The 24,285-nt window shown below is 38.9% G+C and overlaps 2 protein-coding genes across 2 annotated transcripts in view; one reads left to right on the top strand and one right to left on the bottom strand.

Annotated features, from left to right (window-relative positions):
- LOC143905815 (cyclin-dependent kinase 4) overlaps nt 1-24,285 on the bottom strand; it is an 81,474-nt gene that overhangs the window by 30,255 nt on the left and 26,934 nt on the right. The gene's annotated exons all lie outside the window — the stretch shown is intronic.
- Pwn (calcium-binding EGF-like domain-containing protein pawn) lies at nt 538-23,359 on the top strand. Its single transcript, XM_077421385.1, has 16 exons — nt 538-1,868; nt 13,758-14,073; nt 14,396-14,734; nt 15,759-15,994; nt 16,169-17,026; nt 17,313-17,486; nt 17,914-18,109; nt 18,594-18,835; nt 18,915-19,042; nt 19,412-19,682; nt 19,950-20,166; nt 20,237-20,362; nt 20,455-20,537; nt 20,628-20,752; nt 21,117-21,359; nt 22,449-23,359. The coding sequence occupies exons 1-16, from the start codon at nt 1,805-1,807 to the stop codon at nt 22,554-22,556; spliced, it is 3,726 nt and encodes a 1,241-aa protein (XP_077277511.1). The 5' UTR covers nt 538-1,804; the 3' UTR covers nt 22,557-23,359.

The raw sequence follows: 24,285 nt of genomic DNA, 5'->3' as shown, positions 1-24,285 counted from the left end.
ACTTTCCCTATCACGAGACACTCTAATTTCCTGAACTTTAAAAAAAAAGAGCGTCAGCTAATTTTGATTTCCATCGTAAAATTTTGGAGTCTTAGTTTTGTGGTTTTCAAGTTTTATTGCATCTAAGAATTTTTTAAGAGAGAAGAATATGATATAGCTTAAAATATATCAGTTTAAAATGATGAAAGGATGTATTCTCGGATTTGAAGGGTTCAGTCCCACTTTGGCTTTCTATTTCAGTTTTCCGTTTCTCATCGCCAAAAGCATATACCAGTTTCAGTTCAGAAAACTGGATACGCATACCATGGGCAGAAGTTATATAGTACTATACCAGCCGTGCAGGTAGACACGCTTCGCCACAGAAAATGTTGGGATGAAGAGAGAAAGATTCATGGGAGTGGGGATGGAGAAAAGGACTGCTTTAGAGAGCGGGAATGGTGGTAGAGAGCCACGGCATGGTGGAAGTCAGCCAAGAAGACGTGACGTACATACTCGGCGGTGTACAGTGTACCCATAGCTATGGCATAGTTAAAGTGGGAGAAACCGTGTATGACCGTCCTCAGCCTGAGCCAGTCTCGTGTGAACGACCGTGAAGTGAACCTCGTATGGTGCACGCTCAAGGACCTTGAGTCCTTTTTTCGCGCTGGAACTCCGGAACTTCGGAATAACCAGTGGCTGCTAGTTGACGGAAGTGGACTGATCGTCAGTGCGCTTTTCCGTGCTCGAATTTTGACAGAACGAAAAAAACGAAGGGGACCGAGCTCCCGCTGTCATTGATGATTTGTTCCCCAGAAGAAATTTGTGTTGCTCCAGATACTTCGTGAACCGTATTCACGACGTGTGTCTTACGGATGTCTTTGGTGTGAACCGAGTGCTCGGATATTGTACCGAGGTGTTTTAAATGAAAGATATAACATTGAAAAAACCTTGTTGCTTGAGCGATATTTAATTTGTTGACTGACTTGTTATTCCGTATTGAATTGTGAACATCGCCTGCAAAACCTTGACCATCATTTTGTAAACTTACTCTGCATTGTCATATTATTCAATATATAAAAGGTACTTTATATTTCGATCAATCTGTGAAATATTTGAATTCGACGTTTTCTAAAAGAAGCGATACCTATTGCTGAAACCACCTTGTTAAATGTAGTTGCCAAACAGTCTTGTATTTTGAAAAATTTATAAGCAATTTATTTTAGAGTAATAATTAAAAAATGTTTTCTCTTTGAGAATCAAAAGAAAGTTGTCTGAGAAGAATTTTTGACAAAAAATAAAATTCTTTAAAACGCAATTCAAAGCAAAATAGTAAGATAAAATAAATCTTATGACAACGGAATACAGTCAGTTTTGTAAAACGGGCTCCTATCTCATCGGATATTAAGTTAAAGTCCGGCGCGGCACATTGGCCAAAAACCTGACGTGTACACCGGTCTGATCCGCCGCCAAGTAGGTCAACCGGCGTGTGCGAGAGTGCGAGACTGAACAAGAGAAAAAAAGAAACACCACGAGTGGCAGGATAAGGGGTGGAGGGAGAAAAAGAGAGAGGGGCGAGAGAAAAAAAAAGAATGGTGTGCCGCAGGCATCGCCCGTGAAGTCGGCTCTCCCGATGTCCAGCGGCTCGTTGTGTAGGCTTGTGATCCAAAATGGCGGACATTGGTAGGCACCACAGCTCGCTTCGAATCTACGACGACCGATCCGGATGCGCGGAATCCTGAAGAAGGGATCCCACGCGACATCGCGTCCTTGACATTAGCAGTCCTTGATCTTGCTAGGAAAAGCGCGGGGGTTGCGAGAGCAGTCGATGATCATGGCGGGACCAGTTGGGTCGAAGGTCCTCGTGACCTTGACAATCCTTGCACTGTCCGGTAAGTCCGGGAGAGGAAAGGTTGGGATAGGGTAGTGAGCCAGGAGGTGGAGATGAAACTATTAGACATGGAGTTATTTGTGTTAAATGCGATGGAATACTCCTAAAACGTAATGGAATTTATATAAAAAAATTTAACAAAATATTAACTGTATCTCATTTTAATTGTGAGTCTCTCTATTTATTAATCGGATCAGCAAAATTATATATATTTGAGCGTGTAATTTTTGATCTATGATTATAATTCCGTTGATTGTAAACATAATAATAAAGTACAATTTAAAATATAGTTAGTGAGAGATAAATTTTCTATTTAGTTACTAATACATCTCGCCTAACTCGTGCGCATTATAAAATACGAATTATGACAGAGCGCAAGATTCGGTGGAGATATCAACGATCGCAATGTAATGTCGTCACGGTGACATTAACGCTCAGCTTAAGTATATGTCGGCGTCACGTTATTTACTCGCGAGATTATTAGTATAATTTACAAAAAAAATGCGATCTCTTGAAACGTATCTTGAACCTGTCCGATAGGTTTTTAAGCCAGCGGCGTGTCGGCATATTCGAAACCGGTATCTTGACCTCTACCGAAAAATTCGGCGGGCTCAAGAATGCTATAGGATCGAGACGCTTCATCGAATCGCACGTGGCTATTAAGTAATTAAGAAATATTTTATCACTTCCTCGTTGGACGTAACGTTCTGTGAACGTCTACGAGGGTACCCCGCCAGGATAATTATACATATGTATGATGTATATTGATTTCCATTTTTTTTCGAGGAACATGTCAAGAATTTATGCAAATACGGCGCGACTGCCATGCGTAAATAGAAATACGTCCGGTTTCGCAGCGGTGTACGCGTCAATGCTACCTGAAGGAGATAAGCGCTCCGGCATCCGTGTCGTGCCACTGCACGTCTGGTTTCGATTTACCACGTAAATCCCATCCTGTGTAAAATCATCAGGCTCGCATATTCACACACACACACACACACACACACACACACACACACACACACACACACACACACACACACACACACACACACACACACACGCACGCACGCACGCACGCACGCACGCACGCACGCACGCACGCACGCACGCACGCACGCACGCACGCACGCACGCACGCACGCACGCACACGCACACGCACACGCACACGCACACGCACACGCACACGCACACGCACACGCACACGCACACGCACACGCACACGCACGCACACGCACACGCACACGCACACGCACACGCACACGCACACGCACACTCACACGCACACGCACACGCACACGCACACGCACACGCACACGCACACGCACACGCACACGCACACGCACACGCACACGCACACGCACACGCACACGCACACGCACACGCACACGCACACGCACACGCACACGCACACGCACACGCACACGCACACGCACACGCACACGCACACGCACGCACGCACGCACGCACGCACGCACGCACACGCACACGCACACGCACGCACGCACGCACGCACGCACCCACACACACACAATCCACAGAATATATACACGCTTATAAAGCACATACGCCGCGGATGGCGAATTCAAAACAGAGATATTAAATCAGAATTTTATTATTTAATATCTCGAATTAATATATTATAATTAATATTTCGTTATACATCGCAACGAAAACAGCTACGCAAAAAGATAATTGCACCGAGATCACTCCTCTCAAGAATTGAAACATTCGGAGGTCTTTACATTTCAGATTAAAAAGCTGGCTACGCGGTTACGAAACGCGTACGCATATGCAAAATTTGTCAATATAGTTTTAAGACCCGCATAAAATTGTAGGAATCGAATAAGTGATATGGCCTATATTTTCTCTATTCGTCTCTCACCACCTGTATCCATATCAAACGGAGACAAACGGAGAAAACGTGTAACACTCTTTTTACCAGATTTGTAGTCTACACGAGGCAAGTGTTCAATATATTCACGAGTTATTTTAAATTCCTAAATGCGTTGTTTAAATATTGATTATTATCTTGCATATTACGATTAATTGTGTTTCTAATAAATAGACCGCAAAAGTTTAGGAAGTTTATATCTTGTTTCTTTCATTAATTTTATCATTTCAAAACCACTGGAGTATAAAACAGACATTTCGGTATGTTAAAAATATTTAATCATCGCTGAAAATTTATGCAAATTTTATGGATTTAATTTCGTACATTTTGACACTCGATAAGCGCAAGTCATTAAAGCAATGTGACCATTATTGCATTTCACGTATTTTCGCTTATTAGCGTTTACACTCTTATCTGTGTAGCATTAATATTATGGATTCCGTGCCTCTTCACGTACATATTAATGAGTGACATATTGCAATTCATTTTGCGCTAATATAATTAACAATGATGTATAGAATTATGAGCTAATATATTCTCAAAACGTCGAAATATCAAATTGGCATCGTTATCAATTTACTGCGCAATATCGATACCTTTGACGCTCGATGCCGTAAGAGCATTCTTTTTCACCAATTAATGAAAGAGTCATCGACTGACGCATCACTCCCGTAGCTTTCGTGAGTTTTACCGTCGTTATATCGGGCTTCCCGTTTGCGCAAGGAAAGATATTTGCATGAAGCTACTAACGTCATCGGGTGCGCGCGCGCGGGAGCAACGACACCGCGAGACGTATATCCGGCATAGAGTTTCATCACTCCCTGACTTTCGCCTAACCGCACAAACCGTGAAAGTGTCACGAAATCGCTGAATGTGCAGTAGAACAGAAACAGAAGACTATAGTTCAGGCTGCTCGGAGAATCGCTATTTCGAAGATCGACAATAATCCGTTTATCTGCTGAATTTTTACAACGAAAGTCGAAAGTCAAATTTAAAGCGAGAGTGAACTTTACGGCACAAAAGATGGAAAAATGAACTATACACTTGAATTGAAAGCAGGATAATGCTATTCATTATATTATAATATTTAAAATAAAGTTAAAAAATAGTAAAAACAATTGTTGATTTGAATCATTAGTCGCGAAAGATTATTGTAACACTCTTAAAGCGCAAATTAAAGTTTTGCTAATCTTTTGCCTCGCGGATAACGTGAGAATTATTTCACGGTTGACATTTATGGACTATCTCGCGCCGATATACGGAATCGCGTGCGCTCTCATCACGTCACGATTACCAGCTGTCGTAAAGCAATCCATGCTCTTTTGCGGTATAGTGTCACTTTCACGTGACACGTCGATTTGCGTGTGCGCAACATCGATTTTACAGCTCCGCATAATGTCGAATCGCACCGCGCGGATACGAAATGTCGCGTTTACCGGCGAAAAGAATAAATATTGGGCTGGAATGGGATACCGTTAAGTCTGCCGTTACCGCCTCGAGAGACGGCACATAGCACGCACGGTACACACGTCCACGGGTAACCCCTGTCAGGTTTCTTTCCTGTCCCTTTATGGTTGCGTTAGATGAAGCTTATCGACGTCAAGTCAGTCCAAAGAAAAACAGAATATATAAAGAATTGGAAAAAACAATAAAACAGAGTGTACAATATTAAAAAAAAAATTATTAATATATTTTGTTTGTCTCGTCGTTAATTCAAATATGTGTCAATTGTAAATCAGGGAACCAAAATAGTGTGTCGAAAGAGTGGTGGCGCAATAGTGGTACTTGAATTAACTCCGCTCCGCGAACAATAAGAGATGATTACTCGAGATTTAACGTAAGAGCTATTATCGCGCGCGCGCATTATGGGAAATTCGTCGGGGCCGTGCGAACCGGATCGATAATCTTTTGAATTTTAGATAGGACAGGTCGGAGACTCCCATGCTTAATCGGCCACCTGCACCGCTTCTTGAGGTCACCCGTGCGCGTCATAATGTCGCGCTAATACCGGTTTCGGGTCAGTATCATTATCGCCGATAACAGGAAGGTATTTGTGAGACCGGTAATATTTTTACGTTTACTCCTCACTCCTTCTCCGTCTCGCGCCGACACGATGTAGCGATTTCGCCGTTTTGAAAAAGACGTTTCTATCTTCTCGTGAAAAGAACGTCCGTCGTCCTCTCTTGAAAATATGCGTTACCGCCGAACAATTACCTTGTTTTTCAGCATTCAGTTCTTTACCTACAAACCGTTTGTCGTGCTAACCCTGGCAACCTGCGGTTTCTACAAGTAACTATAAAAATCTTATCTTTATAGTTCTGTTTATACCCTGCCGTCATCTTTTACACCATTGCGCTTTCCTGTAACTGCTAACAATAAACTGTTGACGGAAACTGTTGGCTAATATTGATTTTCAACTTTTTTTTAAGACAAAAGTTTATCGCATGAAATATTCAACGTAGAAATTAAATTGTATTTGGAGTATAATTTTAGAAATATATTTTTATATGTAAAATTTTTGATAACTAAGTACCTATAAGCTAATAGAATATAGGTATGTTAAATGTGTAAATCTACAATTTCTCGAAGTGGAAGTTGCATAATTTCATGCACATATATCTCTCTATTTTGAACATTATCATATATCTCTTATATATTATAAGCATAGTACGGTTTTTATTCCTTGAAACAATTTCAATTCCTCTATTCGCGTTCTCGGACTGTGGAGCGATTCAGCGTAAGAAACGTTCTGCCAGAAGCTAATTAACGAAGTAAAAGTACCGCTGAAGAATCGTTGCGCCGCGTAGGTACTCTCTCGCACATCTTGCTCACTAATTATTTCGAGTACGATTGCATGCGGGCGACGCGACGTTTCGTCTCGCCCGGCCGAGAGGCGAGAATCGCGCGGTTCGTCGAAGATGCAGAATATTCCGGTCCCCGCGAGAGGCTCGGCGGGACTGCATTCCGTTCGTTACGACGGCGTGGCGGCGGCGGAGCTCGCTATGCGATTCACCTACATTCTCACGGCTTCCCCGGCTTGCATTAGAGGAGATCGTAGTGCCCGTGAACTCCGTTACTTGTTTACAGCGTGCAAAACTGTAAAAATATTCTCCATTAATGCGCGCCGATAAAACGGCTGCTTCGCTGCGTGGAACGACCGACTAAAATTTTAAATAGACTTCAGACCGTTTCAACAAACTTATTCTGATCAATGTCGTCGTTCTGATTACTTTGATTAGGCTTTTTCGTAGGAAATTCTCAAGAAGCCTTTATCTCTTTTAAAATTAATTGTTAATAATTGTTATTAATTGTTAATTGTTTTTTCTTACATCAAAAGTGCTTAAATAACAATTTATCTTGTATAGCTGTAGTAATATTGATAATATAAACAAGTATTGATGTATTTATTTGATACCCAATATTGTAATAACAATTGCGTATAGAGCATCTCCGATTGATCCTTTGTCTACGTGCGTGTCCAACATTTTTATGATTTGACACACTTTCGGAGAGATAACTGTGTAGCAGTCGAGAATCTTATTTACGCGCGCACACGTTGGGCATTGTATTTTAATCAGAATTAAAATTACACTCTCCCGCGCGCATGCACGACCAATTGTCAGCTCCTCCGTACAACCCAGAAGCGCTCGCTTGCAATTACGGTGTATTATCCTGTTACGCGGAATGTCCTACTATTGTGAGCATTAGGCTTGCAGCTGCAGCCGATCTCGAGTTGCAGCGGATAGTTTGTATATGCATATATTACGCTGGATGCCATTGAGGGAGGATACCGTGAGAATCGAGGAAAATTGTATAGTCGTCGTTATTCCGAGAATGTCCCGTAGAGTCTGATAACTTCTATCAGTACACGCGGAAGAGAGCGCGGAGAGCGCGCGCCGTGAGTTTTTCCAGAATTTCTGCCAACAGCCACACGTTTGAATAATGTTCGAGCTTTGTGCGGAAAGGAAGCCGCGCGAAGGAATCTTATCATTAAGTACATCCACTTCCGCATCTTCTTTCTCACACATCTGGGATTGCACAGTAATATCTGTATATAAAATAAATAATAATTTTGTAACAGCGTTTACATCAAATTAACTATATTAACGAAAGGAAGGAAACGTCGGCGACTCCTTTGCTGCAATCGACGCATTATTATCTCTTATCGAGAGGTTTCATCAAGAGAATTCACCAGACAATTCATCATACGGAATTTAGATTTCCATTCTCCAATGAGAATTCCATTGAAAGTCTTAAGCTGTATATGCACATAATAATTTCGCACGTAACACGACTTTCTCAGAAAAAGGACAACGATATTCATTTACACGTAAAGGAACAAACTCAAAGTACTTCAATGAGAATTAATTTAGCGTACTTCATCTCACTCGTGATTTATCGTATCTTAGTACCATCAGTCGTTTTATCATTCCTTTGCATCAACCTTCAGTTGATTTAATTAACGATAACAGAGCATTGTACGCGCAGCAACGGTGTAGCGCAATGGAAAAGAAGTCTACATCGGAAACGTGCTGAATGCAATCCTAATCATCCCCTCAGAAAGGAGCTTCGCATTCAAAATCGCGGCGTGTCGCACGTCGTTCAATGATTAATTGGGAATAGAGACGATGCGTGGCGGAAGCGAGCAGCTTTCGCGGAAGAATAATCGCAAACTAGCCGCGGCGAACCGATTCGCGGAGGCACAAATGTGCTTTTTACCTGAACGATCGGGCACCTTCGCTAATGAATAATTAATAGTTGACGCGGCGGTCAGTCAGCGATGCGAACGGCTTTATCCGCTCGGCTGGATCGCATGCCCCCGCAAGAACGTTAAGGTTCTTGTGCCCCCTTCCCCCCCCCCCGGAGACATGAGGCTTATATATCTTCCTATTATTTCACAGTACCGCCTGGATAATGAGTGCTGATCGTCTTCATGTTTTATCAATTTCCACTTTTGCGATACGCTGGATGTGCGATACGTAATCGTAATGACGAGTCGTCATTGACATAAAATGTAATTTTCTTCATATATGCCTGTCTTTCATGATAGGTACCTTGTCTTGTAATTCATCTCGTTGAAGGAATATAATTTACCGGAACCTTGTAACGCAAGTAATCGATTGCTATTATCTAATTTTCCAGCATTGCCTGGCAATTCGGATGTCTGTTTAAGCATCTCATCGATTCACAAACTTCTGCTTTCATTGTACGATCGCGATATCAGCTAAATAACATGAAATTGAATCTTCTGCTAGCGTTTTTTTTCGTATTGAATTATCTCTTATAATTTCTATCATTAGGATTCCTGCTTGGAATAATTGAATAGCGGAGGATACGCTATTCAGAAAGACGTCGCGAATCTTGATACTGTCAATCTCGTTTCGTGCCATTGTCGTCAACGGTGAAAGTCGCGACAAGAGGGAAAGGCTCGTGAAAAAAAAATGGTTCTCTAATATGCACACTTTCTACGCGATAAGTCCAGATGCGATCGACGGACGCGTCTCGCCAGGGGTGCGGAGATATATTTACGCGGTCATGTATGTATGTACATACGTTTCGCGGGATAGGCGCGCAATTAATTGTTTCAACCGATATATTCCATATTTATGGACGATATTCAGGTCGGCCGTGGCCATTATCGAAACGTCGTGATCTAGGTATGCCGCGGCGCGTCGGCGTCGTCTTAGTTTCACTTAAATTGCTTCGCGCGTCGTTGCATCCCCGCGCGGGGATACGCCATTGTCCGACATGTGTACGAAATGCAACGCGCGGTTAGTATCCTCGGGAGAGATCCTGCTATCCGAGAGTCAAATGTAAACCGCAGTTGACTTGAAAGTAAAGTAAAACTAGATGCTATATATATATGCGCGCGTTCAGACAAATAAATTATATTATATCTGATAAGAAATTAAACTAGCCGACAGATTACATCACGGATGCGAAATAAAAAATCTCTGTTCGGTTACGGTTAGAGTACGATAAGACAAGCTAGTGGATGTTCCGCGGTTTCGGTTTCGATTTCTTGCTTAAAGAAAAAACCGGAACCGTTTAAATTACGGTATTTCTCAATTACAGTTACGATATCTTTAGTTCTTTTTTTCTGACGTTTTCGTCTTTTAAGTAAACAACGTAAGTTTTCTTTCTATTTCTTCTATATAATATTCGTTAATTCTACTCTTTAATGCAATTTTTAATTTTTTATACGTATTAAGTTTTCTGATACACTGTTCAACAAAAATGAGAACAATTGTTTCTCGTAGTTTTGTGAACATTGAATGCAACGATCCCGTTTACTAAATTGCTCTATCACGTTACAATTCTGAGAAATTTGTAATTAAATTGCAAAAAAAGACTATTTTAGTGTATTTTGGCATATTATAACTACCAGAGATGTGCATTATTTGATATAGATGAATTTCAAATGGAAATACAAAATGTAAAATGCCTATTTTGTATTTTGCATTTAAAATACATTTTTTAAGAAACTACTTTACATTTCCATTTAAATGATTTTTATTACCTAATTTTCTATTTTTCAAATTTATTTTTCTTGCAAACTAAAAATTAATCGTGATATCAATAACACTGTTTAACAACAACAAATAATGCACAAGAACGAGAATAATCATTTGCCATAGTTTTTTGGACGCTGAATACGATCCCGTTTATTAAACTGTTTTGTCACTTCACAATTTTGAAAAATTTGCTTTGCAGTTAAAATTGCAAAAAGAACTATTTTAGTGTATTTTGGTATATTATAACTATGATATGAGACGTGCAGAAATCTATTAAAATCAAAATTAAGTATGTTGTTAAGACTTTTAGCCCTTAAAAAGAATTTGTTGTATCGATTATGATTTAAAAAATTTTGATGATTAACGTAGAGTCTATTTCGTCAAAGTTGCGATTATTGGGATTTATAAAATATTTTTTAATTATGTTATTTAAATTCTTAAGAGTTTTTAAGTTGCTAAATACTAATCTGATGTCAAAGTTGATAAATCCAATATGGCAAATATCAAAATTTAAAAGGTCGAATTTTTGAGCAAATAATAGAACAATTTGATAAACTGGATCATATTTAACGTCCAAGATTTTTTTAATTTTATTTTAATATTATTATAAGAAACGTTATTCTCGTTCTTGTGCTCGAAAAAAAGTAATTTTTTGTTAAACAAAGGTAGTTATAGAATTTTTATATACATTTAATTACCTAGTTTAGTAGAATTAGTAGTTTAGTAGATGGAGAAACATTATAATCATCGAATTTGCACAATTTGATTTTATGATCGGGAATGTTACGTTATTTACGTAACACGTATAAAAATTTTCGTTACATAAAACGAAAATGCGTTATATACAATTTTCCTGCAGAAGCAGGAGTATATAATTACGGAACAGAAAAGATCGAACGTGTTGCTTACATTGTATTCGTTTTCACCCTCTTTGGGGTGCTTTTATTATGTAATTATGACATTAAGGAAGTAAAGCCTAGAAAATTACGAGACAGACAAACATTTCATTTGCAGTGCAATTCCTGTGTGAAACAGATAAGCGTGTTACGATAATATTAAATGCGTTATCATCAATCGTATGGGAAAGATCTCACGGAAACAATTCAACGCGGCTGTCTTACCCTCCTTTACGCGATAAATTAGTTACTAAACGCGCGTTATTTGTTCATCCCTTGAATTATACAATTAACCTGCGCTAATTTCTTAATTCTTCTATAATTTTGGTGTTATTTGTATATATCATATGCAGTTTTTAATTAGATATACTAGGTTGCTATATAAGTTTAGTTTTTCTAAGTTAGAATGTAAGACAAGAGTTCAATTCTTAGGAGCGTCTTGTATTCAAAATCCAACTACACTGCTACCGTTATAACGATTTCTCATTCTCTTTTTTTTATAGATCTTTATCTTTTTGTGTGTCATTTCTGGATGTTGACTTTAAGGCACGGAAAATTCCGTATCTTCCGTATCTTCAGGTACGGAATTTTGCAAGCCATCGACAGCAACGTGTGAACGTTCACTTTCGCCAACTGTTTCTATAATTCTATAACGTCCAACAAATGTTTTATTTTTTTTGCTGCATATTTATTACATTATGGCCAAGTTGAGACTCGCGGCTGAGAGCAGTCAACAAGAATTAAACGGCCATTAAAGTTGCTTGAACAAGTGTTTGCCTGATCTTCTAAACGAAATCGATTTTGCTCCTTTCGGCTCGGCAACAAAACTAAATCGCGAGTAAAATCGAGACAAGTGGCCGACCGTGGTAGCCACTTCCGTCTATTCCTTGATTGGCTTTCCTATCAAGAGGCGATCTCAGACTACCGATCGATTTCGATGCGGCGAATCGCCGACGATGCGCTCGATGCCGTCCGTCGATGTCAATGAACCTTTTTACCTTCGATCAAAAGGCGCAAGGTGCTATCGAGGTGCACGAGAAGGAGAGCAGAGGTGAGCAGAAGCCGAGGAAGCTGGTGAGGTGAACAGAGCGCAATCGTAATTTCATACCCGTCACGTTCGCGATTGGTCAAACGAGGCTCGATACCGGCCTCGAGAATGTCAACCGCTCGAGTACCGTTCGCCTACCGGCGCGGCGGATCGACCATGGAACTCGACTGTTGGACCTTTTTTACAACGGCCATGGATCGTCGCGCTGGCTGATCCACCCTTTCGCGAGAAGGAGAACGCTGAAATCACCTGACTAGTCGAGGGCATCAGGGTCACGGATACAGCCTCTCGATGGTCTCGAAAGTTCCCGCTCGCTCGGCCCAACGCGACATACGTGTTAAAGAATTTTTCCTCAGCCGGAGAACAGTGTTTTCTCTATTTTCTAATTGTTTACGCAAATATTCTACTTTAATTTTTAACCGTCATGGTAACATAGTGTGACTTTTTTTTATTAAAATATTTTCTTACATTTTTTTTTACATAACTTCCTTAAATTTATAAAAGAATAAAATTTACCGTAAAATTTCCTTGTTGTATAAAAATGTACAAACTTCAGAAGAATTATGTGTGAAAAAGAACATTCACATTATGCGAAATTAATTTGTTGAGGAAATGAGACTATTTACGGTACGACAGGGCAACCAGAAAGGTTACAGTAAATTTTCACTACCCCGCGTACACAAAGGGCTATTTGCTGCGTATCTTCAGCATCGTGCGAATTTAACAGTGCTTTCAGGAATGAGGAACCTTTCTCGTTTAATAGGGCCGAGAGGTGCGAATCGACGATAGGTACCGTAAAGTACCTTTTCAGTGTACCGTTTGAGTGCGAAATTATTTCATCTGTGTCTCAATCAAAGAAGTGCACGAGATCTTTCTCACGCGAGCATGGCAGGGCTAATTATGCCCTAACAACGATATAATTATACAATTTTTTTACGCGGCGGAATGAGGAAGTGACCATTGCAATTTAGCATGGTTTCTTTTTTTCTTTTCATCCGCTGCAACAATCACTCCCGAGCGGCCCTCTTGCCCAGCCTCTTTATTTCTTACGCGCCGACACGACGCAACGATCTGAAGATATGCAATTTGGCCTTTTGTGAACAGCCGCGTTGATGCAATATGCACGAAAAAGGTTCATCAACCTTATACGCAAGATATTATATACCGCGAGTACCTCAAGCATGGCGAATATTCCTTATATGACCGTAGGTCTAATAGTCTTCACTTCAGTGGTTTACCGTTTTAATATTCGCGTAAAGTACGAGCGTGCATTATATTTAGGTTTATCGCCCTCGCGTATGAGATCTGCAATATAATCGAGCATAAAGCGTGATTTCCTGTAGCGTCCTATTATCGAGATCTCGATGGTGGAAAATCCTAGCTTAAAACTCGAACTAACAATTAAAAGCGCGCTACGTTAATTATAATATGTAACATTAATAAAATATTTTATGATAAACTATTATTTTTTTCATATTGTGGAAAACGTTGATAGAATGTGCGGAAAAGGTGACACTGGCTTTCGTTCATTTGCAGGGGTGTCGGCCATACAGAACGATAAAACGTCCTCTCGAGTGTCCCGGGATAATATCGTGTTGAGCGCGAGCGCTTACACCGGTCCCGAAAAAACATCCAGCGGGAGTCAGCCGGACGAGTCCCGGACTTTCCAACGGACCGTCCCAGCGTTTCAACTGGAAAGCTCAAAAAACGTCAACGATTACGACAGGGAGGAGACCAGGCTCGTGTTCAAAGATACGAGTCGCGACGAGTCTGTCGACGAACTAACGTCATCGAAGCACGTGGCCCATATCGACGGTAATAACATCGAGGCGAAAACCGGCGAGTACTATCAGTAAGTTTCATTTCCGTTTTTATGAATACTAATATAAGGGCGAATTGCACGCGAAGGGTTATATAAACGTAAATGGGTTCTTCGTATTGACAATAGTGTAACTACGTCCTGCTCCAAGAGATGTCGACATTTATTAAAGTTTCAATTAACTCTGTGTTTCTGCTCTAAATGCGATCCAAATTAAATTAAAGTAATGTACTGAATGTTATATTAACAATTAGTCCACGCGTAAATTTCGTTTAGTTAGCGTTAATTTTGATTAAAAGCTCCAGTTTCAAAGTACGAAGGCGAATCTTCTAAAATAATCCGTTGTCACAAGCAGTATAGTGCCCACCACCAGCGAATCGATGTCGGGGGAAGGACAAGGGGCTCCGCTGAGAGTAGATCTCCTGTCGGAGCCCCATCAGCTGGTTGGCGCGCCGAGGCAACAAGCACAGCATTCGCCAGTAACGGATCAGCAGCGGCGAGGTCGTCAAGAGATCCCGAGGATCTATAGCGAGCACGCGCCGCCGCCGCCGATTCTGCAAACCGCCGCGGCAGGTCATAGACAGGCGAACCCCGATATACAGGACATCATTACCGGAATCGTCAAGCTGCTCAATGGCAACGTGAACGTAGCCGCGAACACGGTGAGGCCGTTGAGGCCAATACAAGCCACGAGGTAAGCTAAATATCAATTTTTCTAACAGATATTGTATTTTACATTACAATATATGACGATGCAATCAGGTTCTTTTAGCATCAGAATCATTACGATAATTTTCGAAAATTTTATGTTATCTAGATTTCCGCGTATATTTATATATAATATAAGAAAAATACTGAGAAACTGACAGAGAAAAGTGCCTTTATATAAAAAAAAGGTAATTATGCAGTATAGGGGAGGCACCTCCGATGACCTTGACATATGTTGTCAAGGTCACTCTCCTAAGTGACCTTCAGAAGGTTTTAGCCGTCGCTCGTTTTTTATTAAAAAATTATAAACAAAAAAAGTTTCGAAAATATAGCAGTTATTTTAAGTACTGAGAGGCATAAACGACTAATATTACGTTTTTCTTTAAAGCAGAGAATACTTTATTTCGCGAGAAAGTCGCTGCTTTACCAAAACACAATATTTAAAGCAGTAAATTGTTGATAAATTGAAATTTTTTTTGTTAAAGCAGACAATACTTTATTTTGCGAAAAAATCGCTGCTTATTACCAAAACACAACATTTAAAGCAGTAAATCGTACCTATGTAGGTTAGTGACGCGCTTTAAAAGTATTTAAGTGTTTAAAGCGCGTCAACTAACCTATACATATATGCACCTATATATGCTATATTTTCCAAATTATTTTTGTTAATAACTTTTTAACGAATAGCGAGCGACGGCTAAAACCTTCTGAAGGTCACTCGTGGTCATGACCTTGACAACATATATCAAGGTCATTGAAATTGGTGAGGTCGCCAAACTTTTTTTGTTAATAATTTTTTAATAAAAAACGAGCGACGGTTAAAACCTTCTGAAGGTCACTCAGGAGGGTGACCTTGACAACATATGTCAAGGTCAAGGTCATCGGAGGTGCCTCCCCTATACTGCATAATTACCTAAAAAAATTTATATTGTATTAATTATATACAATACTATCTGAAAAAAGACACATACAAGTATGTCTCATTATTGGCAATGACATCGAATTTGCAGGATCAACAACAGAGGACCACCCAGAATATCGGATGTGCCACCGTTGTTGACGGACTTTGACACTCCTGGCATGAATCCACCGCCGCCGCCGCCGTCGTCTCATCCTTATCCGTTTGAGAAGCCTCCTGCACCTGACAGACCGCTGTTGCCACCGGAGAGACCCATTAGGCCCTTCATCAGCGGAGTGCCATTACCGGAGCAAGTTGTGCCGCCTTGGAGTTGGGATTCTTCTCACAGTACGTTGTTCATCCGTAAATAATTATGCACCTAATTAATCATTTATTTTGCATGGCTGCTTTAACACAACGGGACGTGAATATATAAAACAAAGTAATTTTCCGGGTAATTTTAGTAAAATGAGAATTATTTTATCATGATTATCCGGAAAATTAATCTATTTTTTTTCTAAGATGGAAACAGACGACCGGCACCACCTTACAAACCCTCGCTACCGTCGCTGGATTCCTCCTTCCATCGCGACAAAAACCTTTCGACGACGGAGAACTCGCAGTATGATTTAAAACCGGAATCCGAAACGCCCGACGAGAGCTCCACGATAAAGAAAGATGCCAGTCATCGAGAGACACTTATCGAAGACGACAATATTAAGAATCACACGGGCAATTCTAGTAAAGTCAGTAAAGATCGAGTCGAATCCACGGTGGCGACCGATGATTCAGCTATCCAGAACACGACGAAGAAACCGGGACCCGAAGAATCCATCAAGAAGCACCATGTTACAATTTACAAGTATCATACGCCATCGAAGGAAAACAAGATCAACGGCGACGAGACACTGATCCTCGGTCTCGCCACGGACGTCAATCCGACTCACACGACGCGACATTCGGAGTCCTCGGTAGCGCCTTCGAACAGTCAGAGCAAAGTTACGAAATCTTCGAAGAGCGAAGAAAAAATGTCCGTGACGCCCAAGGGGGAAAAACCGATCGAGAAAACCACCTCGACAGCAACGAAGACTTTCTCGACCAGCACTCTGAATATCGAGACCAGTTCGTCGGTCCAAGTGATCGAATCTATGTCGACAAAAATTCTTCTTCGACCGACCGCGACTACCGTGAAATCAAGCGTCGATGCCAAGTTTGGTGTGAGTTTGGAGCCTAGCAGCGCATCAGACATTGAGTACATAGAACCGACGTCCAGCATCTCGACGCCGACTGATGGTCTGCCTACGACTTACTCGAAGAGCTCGGCCACGACGGAGAAAAGCGTCGTTCATTCCACCACTTCGATTTTCACGAAAAATACAGGCACGTAAAAAATTACATAAAGACATATGTACATAAATATATCCCAAAGTTAACAAGGTGACGTTTAAGTACGTCTTAATGATATATTATTGACGTTAGAGACGTCAGACGGTATTAATACGTTTTTTGACGTCACCTTGTTAACTGGGATATTATTACGTTATTGTTATTATAAGAGTGTGTTTGTGCACACTATTGTGATTATATGCATACTGATGCGTAATTCATAATTGATATCGTTTATTTATTACAAATTAATACATAATCTGTAAAATAATTGTAATAGGATCCACTGAACGTTATCGTCCACGACCTGGAATTGTCTTGGATGATACTTTAGATTATACGGGAGCGCAAGGAATGCCAAGTCAGAGGCCTTACGCACCTTCGAGACATCCATCCCCCGGTGACGTCTTTGACGTAACAGTTTCGGCAATTCAGGGACCCGGAGGAAGTTCCGGTAATTTTTATGTCATTGTTTAATCCACGATCTACAATTCACGTCAGAATTCACGATAAAATATTATTTTATGTATCGTGTGCAATATGTGAGAACCATTTATATAATTAAAAATACATTACAAGTATAAAATATAATACTAAAACACAAACATATATCGAAATACATGGTATATAAAATTATATATAGAATCCTATCGTAAAATCTGACGCGAATTATGGATCGCTTTATGGTATCTTTTTAGTTATACGTGCAAATTAAAAATCATTAATTTAATCAATTTTTTATCAATTTTCTTCCTCAATATGTGGAAATTTGTGAGTAACATTTTTTTTAAACATGTGGACAATTTAATTATAGATTTTCACAAATAATTTTCTTTAAGTGACTAGATTTTGACGACTAATTATTTTTTGCTTTAATTTAGGGGAGAGCGTTAGAGTATCCCTAAACTCAGGTGGTGATGTCATATTAACTTCCGCAGTGGGCGGAGAAGGTTTCGTGAGTATTGACGGTAAAAGAACGTATTTGAATCTGTTTGATAACACGGAACGGACGCCCGGACCCACTCATGTACAACCACAACCAACTAGAACTCAACCGCCACCTATAGTCGGTAGTGGGTATGTCTCGATTTCGTGATCTTTTTTGAGAATGTCATCAATCAGAAAAAAATATGACAAGTTTTTTCGACGATTTAAATCTTTTTCTGCCAAATATTAGACGATTTATGAGCAATTTCGTGGTGAAAAAATTTTCCATATTTTCTCAAAAATTTTCTAAGAATTTCTTATATTTTAGATTTATGAAAAAATATGTCAAATTTGTCAGATATTTTCAGAAATAATTAGATGATGATTTTTAGCGGGAAAAATTTCACATTATTTTGTCTTAGTTTTTCTGAAAAATGTTCCAATAAAATTTGTATAAAAAAGATTTGAGCAAATCTTAAAATTTTGATGGTCTAATGTGAAAAATTCTGAGACATTTTTTCACCAGGGTTTCGTTTTCTGTCTTCGGAAAAAATTTCAGGCCGGCCTCCATAAGATGGACGATTTGATCAAAGATAAAAATGTTGCATGACAAATTTCTATTTCTCTTGCCCAGTCTCGCCATTCCACAACCGGATGCTTCTCCTGCCACTTCTCGTCCGAATGGATCAAATCGGAGGCAGCCACCGTTATATCGAAGACCGACGCAGCCACCTGTCAGAATAGACACTTGCATCGTGGGCGACACGAGCACATGCGATGCAAGTCAACATGAGGCTTGCGCGACGGTTCAAGGGGTATCGGCTTGTCACTGCAAGCCAGGATATGCGAGATTGCAGCATTCGCTGCCATGCAAAAGTTAGTATACGATTGATAATCGCGAGACATGTTGAGTTGTTACGATTCATAGTTTGCATATTCCATATTTCTTTTTCAGAGATTGTCAGTATCGTAGTGTCAATTAGAGTTGACAAATTTTACGACAAGAAAGTCGTGTGGGATCGAGGACTGGCTGACAAGGACTCGGAATCTTATCAAACTCTTGCTTACGAAGCCAATAGAGCCGTAAGTGCAAATTAAATTATTTAATTATTACTCGAAAACACTTAATGAAATGTTTGAATAATAATTTCAACTTCTCTTTTAATAAATTATATATATTATAGCTAATTAAGTAATTAAATGGTTTATTAATATGTTTTTGACATACATTGTAAAAATTTTAATGCCGTATCTATATCTAATTAATAAAATAAAGAAATATGTATAAAATGCGCTAGAAATACCTCGACCAGTCACTTAATTACTTAATTAGTCAGAATACAATTTATTAATTGAGAAATTATCTAACCATCTATCTCTTTCTCCATTTATTATTAAATATAAATTTAATTATGTTATTTATTTATTATATGTATAATTTGTTCCGTACAGGTGGAGTCTGCCATGTCTATGACACCATTTTCAGACGAATATATGGGGTCGCTGATAAACAACATTTATCAAGGAGACGTAAGTCAAGGACAAGGCGGAGTTTTCGTGAACGCAACTCTAAAACTCACTTATGAGCCGAGAACGATTAGGCCAAGCTTAGCTGGTGAACTTCAAAGACATCTGCTAGGTGTTATTCATAGGAAAAATAACAACATCGGAAACAGTGCTCTGTACGTGGACAGCCCACCGGGATCTATATCAAACTTGCAAGGTAAATGCTCGATTGTTAATTGTAATTAGCAGCTATAACTGGTGCGATTCCAACAAACATCAAGTAACATGCAACTTAATTACATGCAAGCAAGATTGGGAAAGTTACTTTTTTAAAATAACTAGTTACCGATTTAAAAAAAATAACTCGTTCCCATTATCGTTACTAAAAAAGTAACGAATCGTTACTATTTTTGTTACTTTATTTAATTTAAATATATTTTATATAAATAAGAATTTATAACGTAAAGCATTTCTGGATTTATAGATCTGGACGAATGCGCCTCGTCGGAGTTGAACGATTGCCATTCATCCGCCAGCTGTACCAACATCTTCGGCGGTTTCACGTGCTCCTGCCACCCGGGATTGAAGGACCCCCATAAAAACGATCCCAATGAATCCGGCAGAACGTGCTTGTCGTGTCCCTCGACCTATTGCAACAATCGTGGCACCTGCTCTTATCAGGGAGATCAGATGCAATGCACGTAAGTATAAACGCGAATCTTATTGTGAGTGTTCGTCAAGTGTATTGAAAAATTTTTTTTCCATCTCCAGATGCACCGGCAATTATTACGGCGCGCAATGCGAGGTCGACGGCGAGGTCTTGGGCGTCGCCATAGGCGCGTCTGTGGCCGCATTAATAATCATAGTTTTGACTCTAGTCTGTCTCGTTATGTGGAGGTAATCAACGTTGAAAAAAAATTCGTTTCTTGATACAATTGTTATTACTATACGTTAATGTGCGTGAACCCAACTGTACGTATGTTTTGCAGTCGTAAATGGTCTCGTGAACAAAAGTCAGCGGGTTCTCCGGTGTACGGTTATATCCAAGGTGGAATACCCGGTACTCTTCCAGGTAAAAATCAATTAGCAGTTAAATATAAACTTGATCTCTTTCGCTAGAGGATATATATATTTAAAGATTACGCGAATAATTTATATATAGGGACCTTAGCGAGGGTCGGCTCTGTGGGCACTCTGGCGTCCGTGAAACAAGGACCGCCGACGAATTTGCCACCTTACATGTGGGCTCATTTTGGGGAGCACATGGCTACAGCGAATCTATATGCGGTATGCATCTACTTTACTAATTAATAGCTATAATAATAAATACCAGAGATGTAATAAAAATTTTGTTATTGAAGAAAATATCGTGTAATTTTAAAGTTGAATTCAAATAAATGAGAAAAAATAAGAGCACGCATAAAAATAAATTTTAATGTGTTTATAAATAAATAGACGATAGGCGATATAAGCTTTATCACGTGAAGAAATATATGATTGTTATATATAAGTCTTATCATGTGCAAGATACTAATTCTTGAATTTGCAATGCAAACTGGATGATTTCTATATACGCAATAAACTATAATTAGTTTTGCTTGTCTGCAATAAGAAACTAATCAAAACTCATGAACATTTTCTTTACTCGAAGACCGAACCCATGGGTCCTACGCGACCAAGCTCGGCGATGTTCGGTTATCCACCTATAAACGTTCACGGAACATTGCCTCCGATCCCATTACCGCGACTTCAGGCCCCATCACGGCCGAGACAGAGACCCCAACCAGATCCGGATAGCTCGGATTCCGAGCCGCAAGATAAGGACAGAGCCGACCTAATTCCTCAGAGCAGTGGTTTTCATGTGCCGAGGCCAAAGTCGAGATCTTCATTAGCGGTGAGTACCCATTAACTTAACGAGTATACATATATATTTTATTTCGTGGAAAATAAGAAATTAAAATATATTGGGTGTGTATGTGAAAAGGATTATTTTCAAATTAAATATTTGATGCAGGGGATCAAGGATTAAAAAATGTATCTCCCTAAGATTTAATAGTGCATTTTATTAAACTTAATAGTGTAATTGAATGACGAATATGGAATAAAAGAAGAATTCACATTGATATATAACAGTTTTGAATAAAAATTGTATAATAAATAGGTTGCCGGCCAATAACGAGCAATGTTAGACGTTAAAATTTCAAAATTTATTAATGTAACATTACAAATGGTACGTTTCGGCAACACTGTGCCTTCCTCAGCCAATTTTAACAACCGTTGTCAACCGATTCCGACACAGAACGAAAATGCTCAGTCACACACAAGATTCGACACGATACAGTTCCTTCTGAAAACTTTACTAACTCGAATTTGCTATGGTCTCAGTACGTATAAGTGCAATAATAGCCTTAGATTTACCCACGTTGACAAGTTTTAATTTATAATTTACAAAAATATTAATTCAACCATTGACTCTTGATTACAGTTTACACTTTCATCGTAATTATTGACTCTTGATTGTGACGGACAAAAAATCACAGATTGACTCGATTCGTTCTCACTGCCGACTGAGGAATTAATCATGGATTTTATCATTCGACGTTTAATTAAGATTGATACACAACGATTCCGAATTTATTAATAAAAGATCCTTATAATCCCTTCACGTTAATTGAAATATAATAAGAGATAGAGATAAAAAGAAATAGAAAAAAATTCAATAATTATAAAGCCAATTCCCAAGACCGAAAAAAATCCAATATAATACCGCAGAACAATTTTTGATTAATTTATTTTAAATTGCCATTTTTTTGCGCAGATACCTCGTTCTGATTCTTTTCCGATTTGTTTCTTTTCCAATATAATTTAAACTCTTCAATTTTTTATCTTAATCCGATTCATTTGTATTATCGTTTAATTACAACAACCGTAAAAACTAATTGATTGCTATAGTTATATATCGATAAATTGGCTTATATTTCAGAATCAAAGCGGTATCTATAACGACGTGGAGTACGATCAGGGTGACGTTCATCATTTGTCGAAGAACAACATCCCGATGTCCACTTACAGGCCGTACTACCGAACGTGAAATTCACATCGCGAGAAGTAATACATTCGCGCACGTGTCAAGAGACGGTGCTAAATAACCCATCGCGAATTTATCGTCTAAAGTGCTCAATAAATAGTGCATTAGGACACGGTGCTGCTGCTGCTGCTGGTGCGACGTAATCCCACGGTGGGAAGCTGCGACTCCTTCCAACGTCGTTGTGTGAGCAAACGTACCGTATGTGCGGAAAATTTGCACATGTGGACTGGAAGTGAGCCTATTCGTCTCCGCGGGTTAAGCGGATTAGATCTTGCTCGCTGTAAAGTCGTGTTCTTGTAGTCACGCGATATCGTACTTGCGATAGATCAAATAATTTTTAGCGTAATACGCCGATATTTATTATTCGTTATTTGAGTTCGGATATATTTTGTAAAATCCAAAAATTTGCTTACGTTAGATAGTTTTATTAAGATAGACGTGTATGCGACGATTGCATTTATTTCACTATTTTAACTAACTCGTTATCATTGTTAGCTCAATACTCAGAATAAGAGTAATTTATAAGAGCAGATATATCGACTGTTTATGATTAGAGTTATAATTGTTAAGCAGAAAACTAACTCTTGCGTTATGAGTATTAAACAATTTAGCACAGAATTTAATTTTTATGTTAAATTACTTTAAGAATTTAAGAGTATATAACTGTATTAATATAATTACAATTAATTTATTAAAATCTTTTTGAAAGAGGTACGCTGAGATTTAAGGGCAGTAAATAATTATGTTCTTACGCATCATGAGATATTAGTATTTTAACTTATTAAGCACTCAATGTAATTATATATTGTAAGTAATTATATATTTTTTAGATTGAATACAAATGTCAATATAAAATTTAATTTAGTTTGTTTTTATTTTTCTAACTTGTTATTACCTGCATAAAGTAATAGGTAGCAGAAAATTAATAGAACATATACGAACTGCAAAATTAAAAGTTTAATCAAAATATAATTAAAGAAAAAATTACTATTTTGACATTAATTATTGAACAAAATTATGACGAAAAAAATATAGTTCAAATATAAAATACCAAAAATATAATTCAATATTTTCGCAGAATATATATTACAGGTATACGCGATATCGAATTACGCGTGCAACGAGAGAAATAAAATAAATAATACGGGTTTAGCAGGTAAAACGTTATTTATTTTCTAGCGATGTGTGAAAATTTAAATGGTTTTAATTTGGTTGGTTTCAGCGAGGAAGTCGCGTCGCGCACGTCAAGAGCCATCGATCCGCGTGACACATACGCGGTCGAGACAACATTGCATTGGCGGAAATAAAATATTTAGTCGGGTAAACTACCGACGAATGAACACTAGATACGTGCGTATTGGTATAAGTAGAGAAGGTGAACGACCTCGATCGATTTCCACCGAGAAAGCTGTGGTTGACTGCTCAATGTTTCAAACGTTTTACTTGCTTTTAAGTCAGCGACAGTCGGAAATCGCGACAGTTGTTCGGGACAAAATTTCGTCCATGCTCCTAATGTAAATACCGTATTATCTCTCATCACTTTAATTTCGAACCCAATGAGATTAATTTATACGCGCCATTTTTTCGCAGAATCTTAATTTTAATCGTAATGTGATATTTTCCGGTTAGTTTCATGAAGTAGGGAAGGGAAATGGCTAATTAAATTGCTTCTTTTTCTAGCAAGATGCGCACTCATTTGGTACTAATAAGCTGGATTTATGTCCAATTAAAA

This window comes from Temnothorax americanus, unplaced genomic scaffold (assembly GCF_048541705.1).
Source record: "Temnothorax americanus isolate GAGA-0224 unplaced genomic scaffold, ASM4854170v1 Scaffold67, whole genome shotgun sequence".
NCBI classification, from domain to species: domain Eukaryota; kingdom Metazoa; phylum Arthropoda; class Insecta; order Hymenoptera; family Formicidae; genus Temnothorax; species Temnothorax americanus.
The sequence above is the reverse complement of the archived record's forward strand: the minus strand, read 5'-3'. Positions and strand labels throughout refer to the sequence as shown.

Excerpts from the sequence above, each read along its gene's own strand:
- Pwn (XM_077421385.1), top strand. The coding sequence starts at position 1,805 with ATGATCATGGCGGGACCAGTTGGGTCGAAGGTCCTCGTGACCTTGACA. Across the intron at positions 14,735-15,758 it reads AGGCCAATACAAGCCACGAG|GATCAACAACAGAGGACCAC; the intron begins GTAAGCTAAATA and ends TCGAATTTGCAG. Across the intron at positions 20,363-20,454 it reads GTCTGTCTCGTTATGTGGAG|TCGTAAATGGTCTCGTGAAC; the intron begins GTAATCAACGTT and ends TATGTTTTGCAG.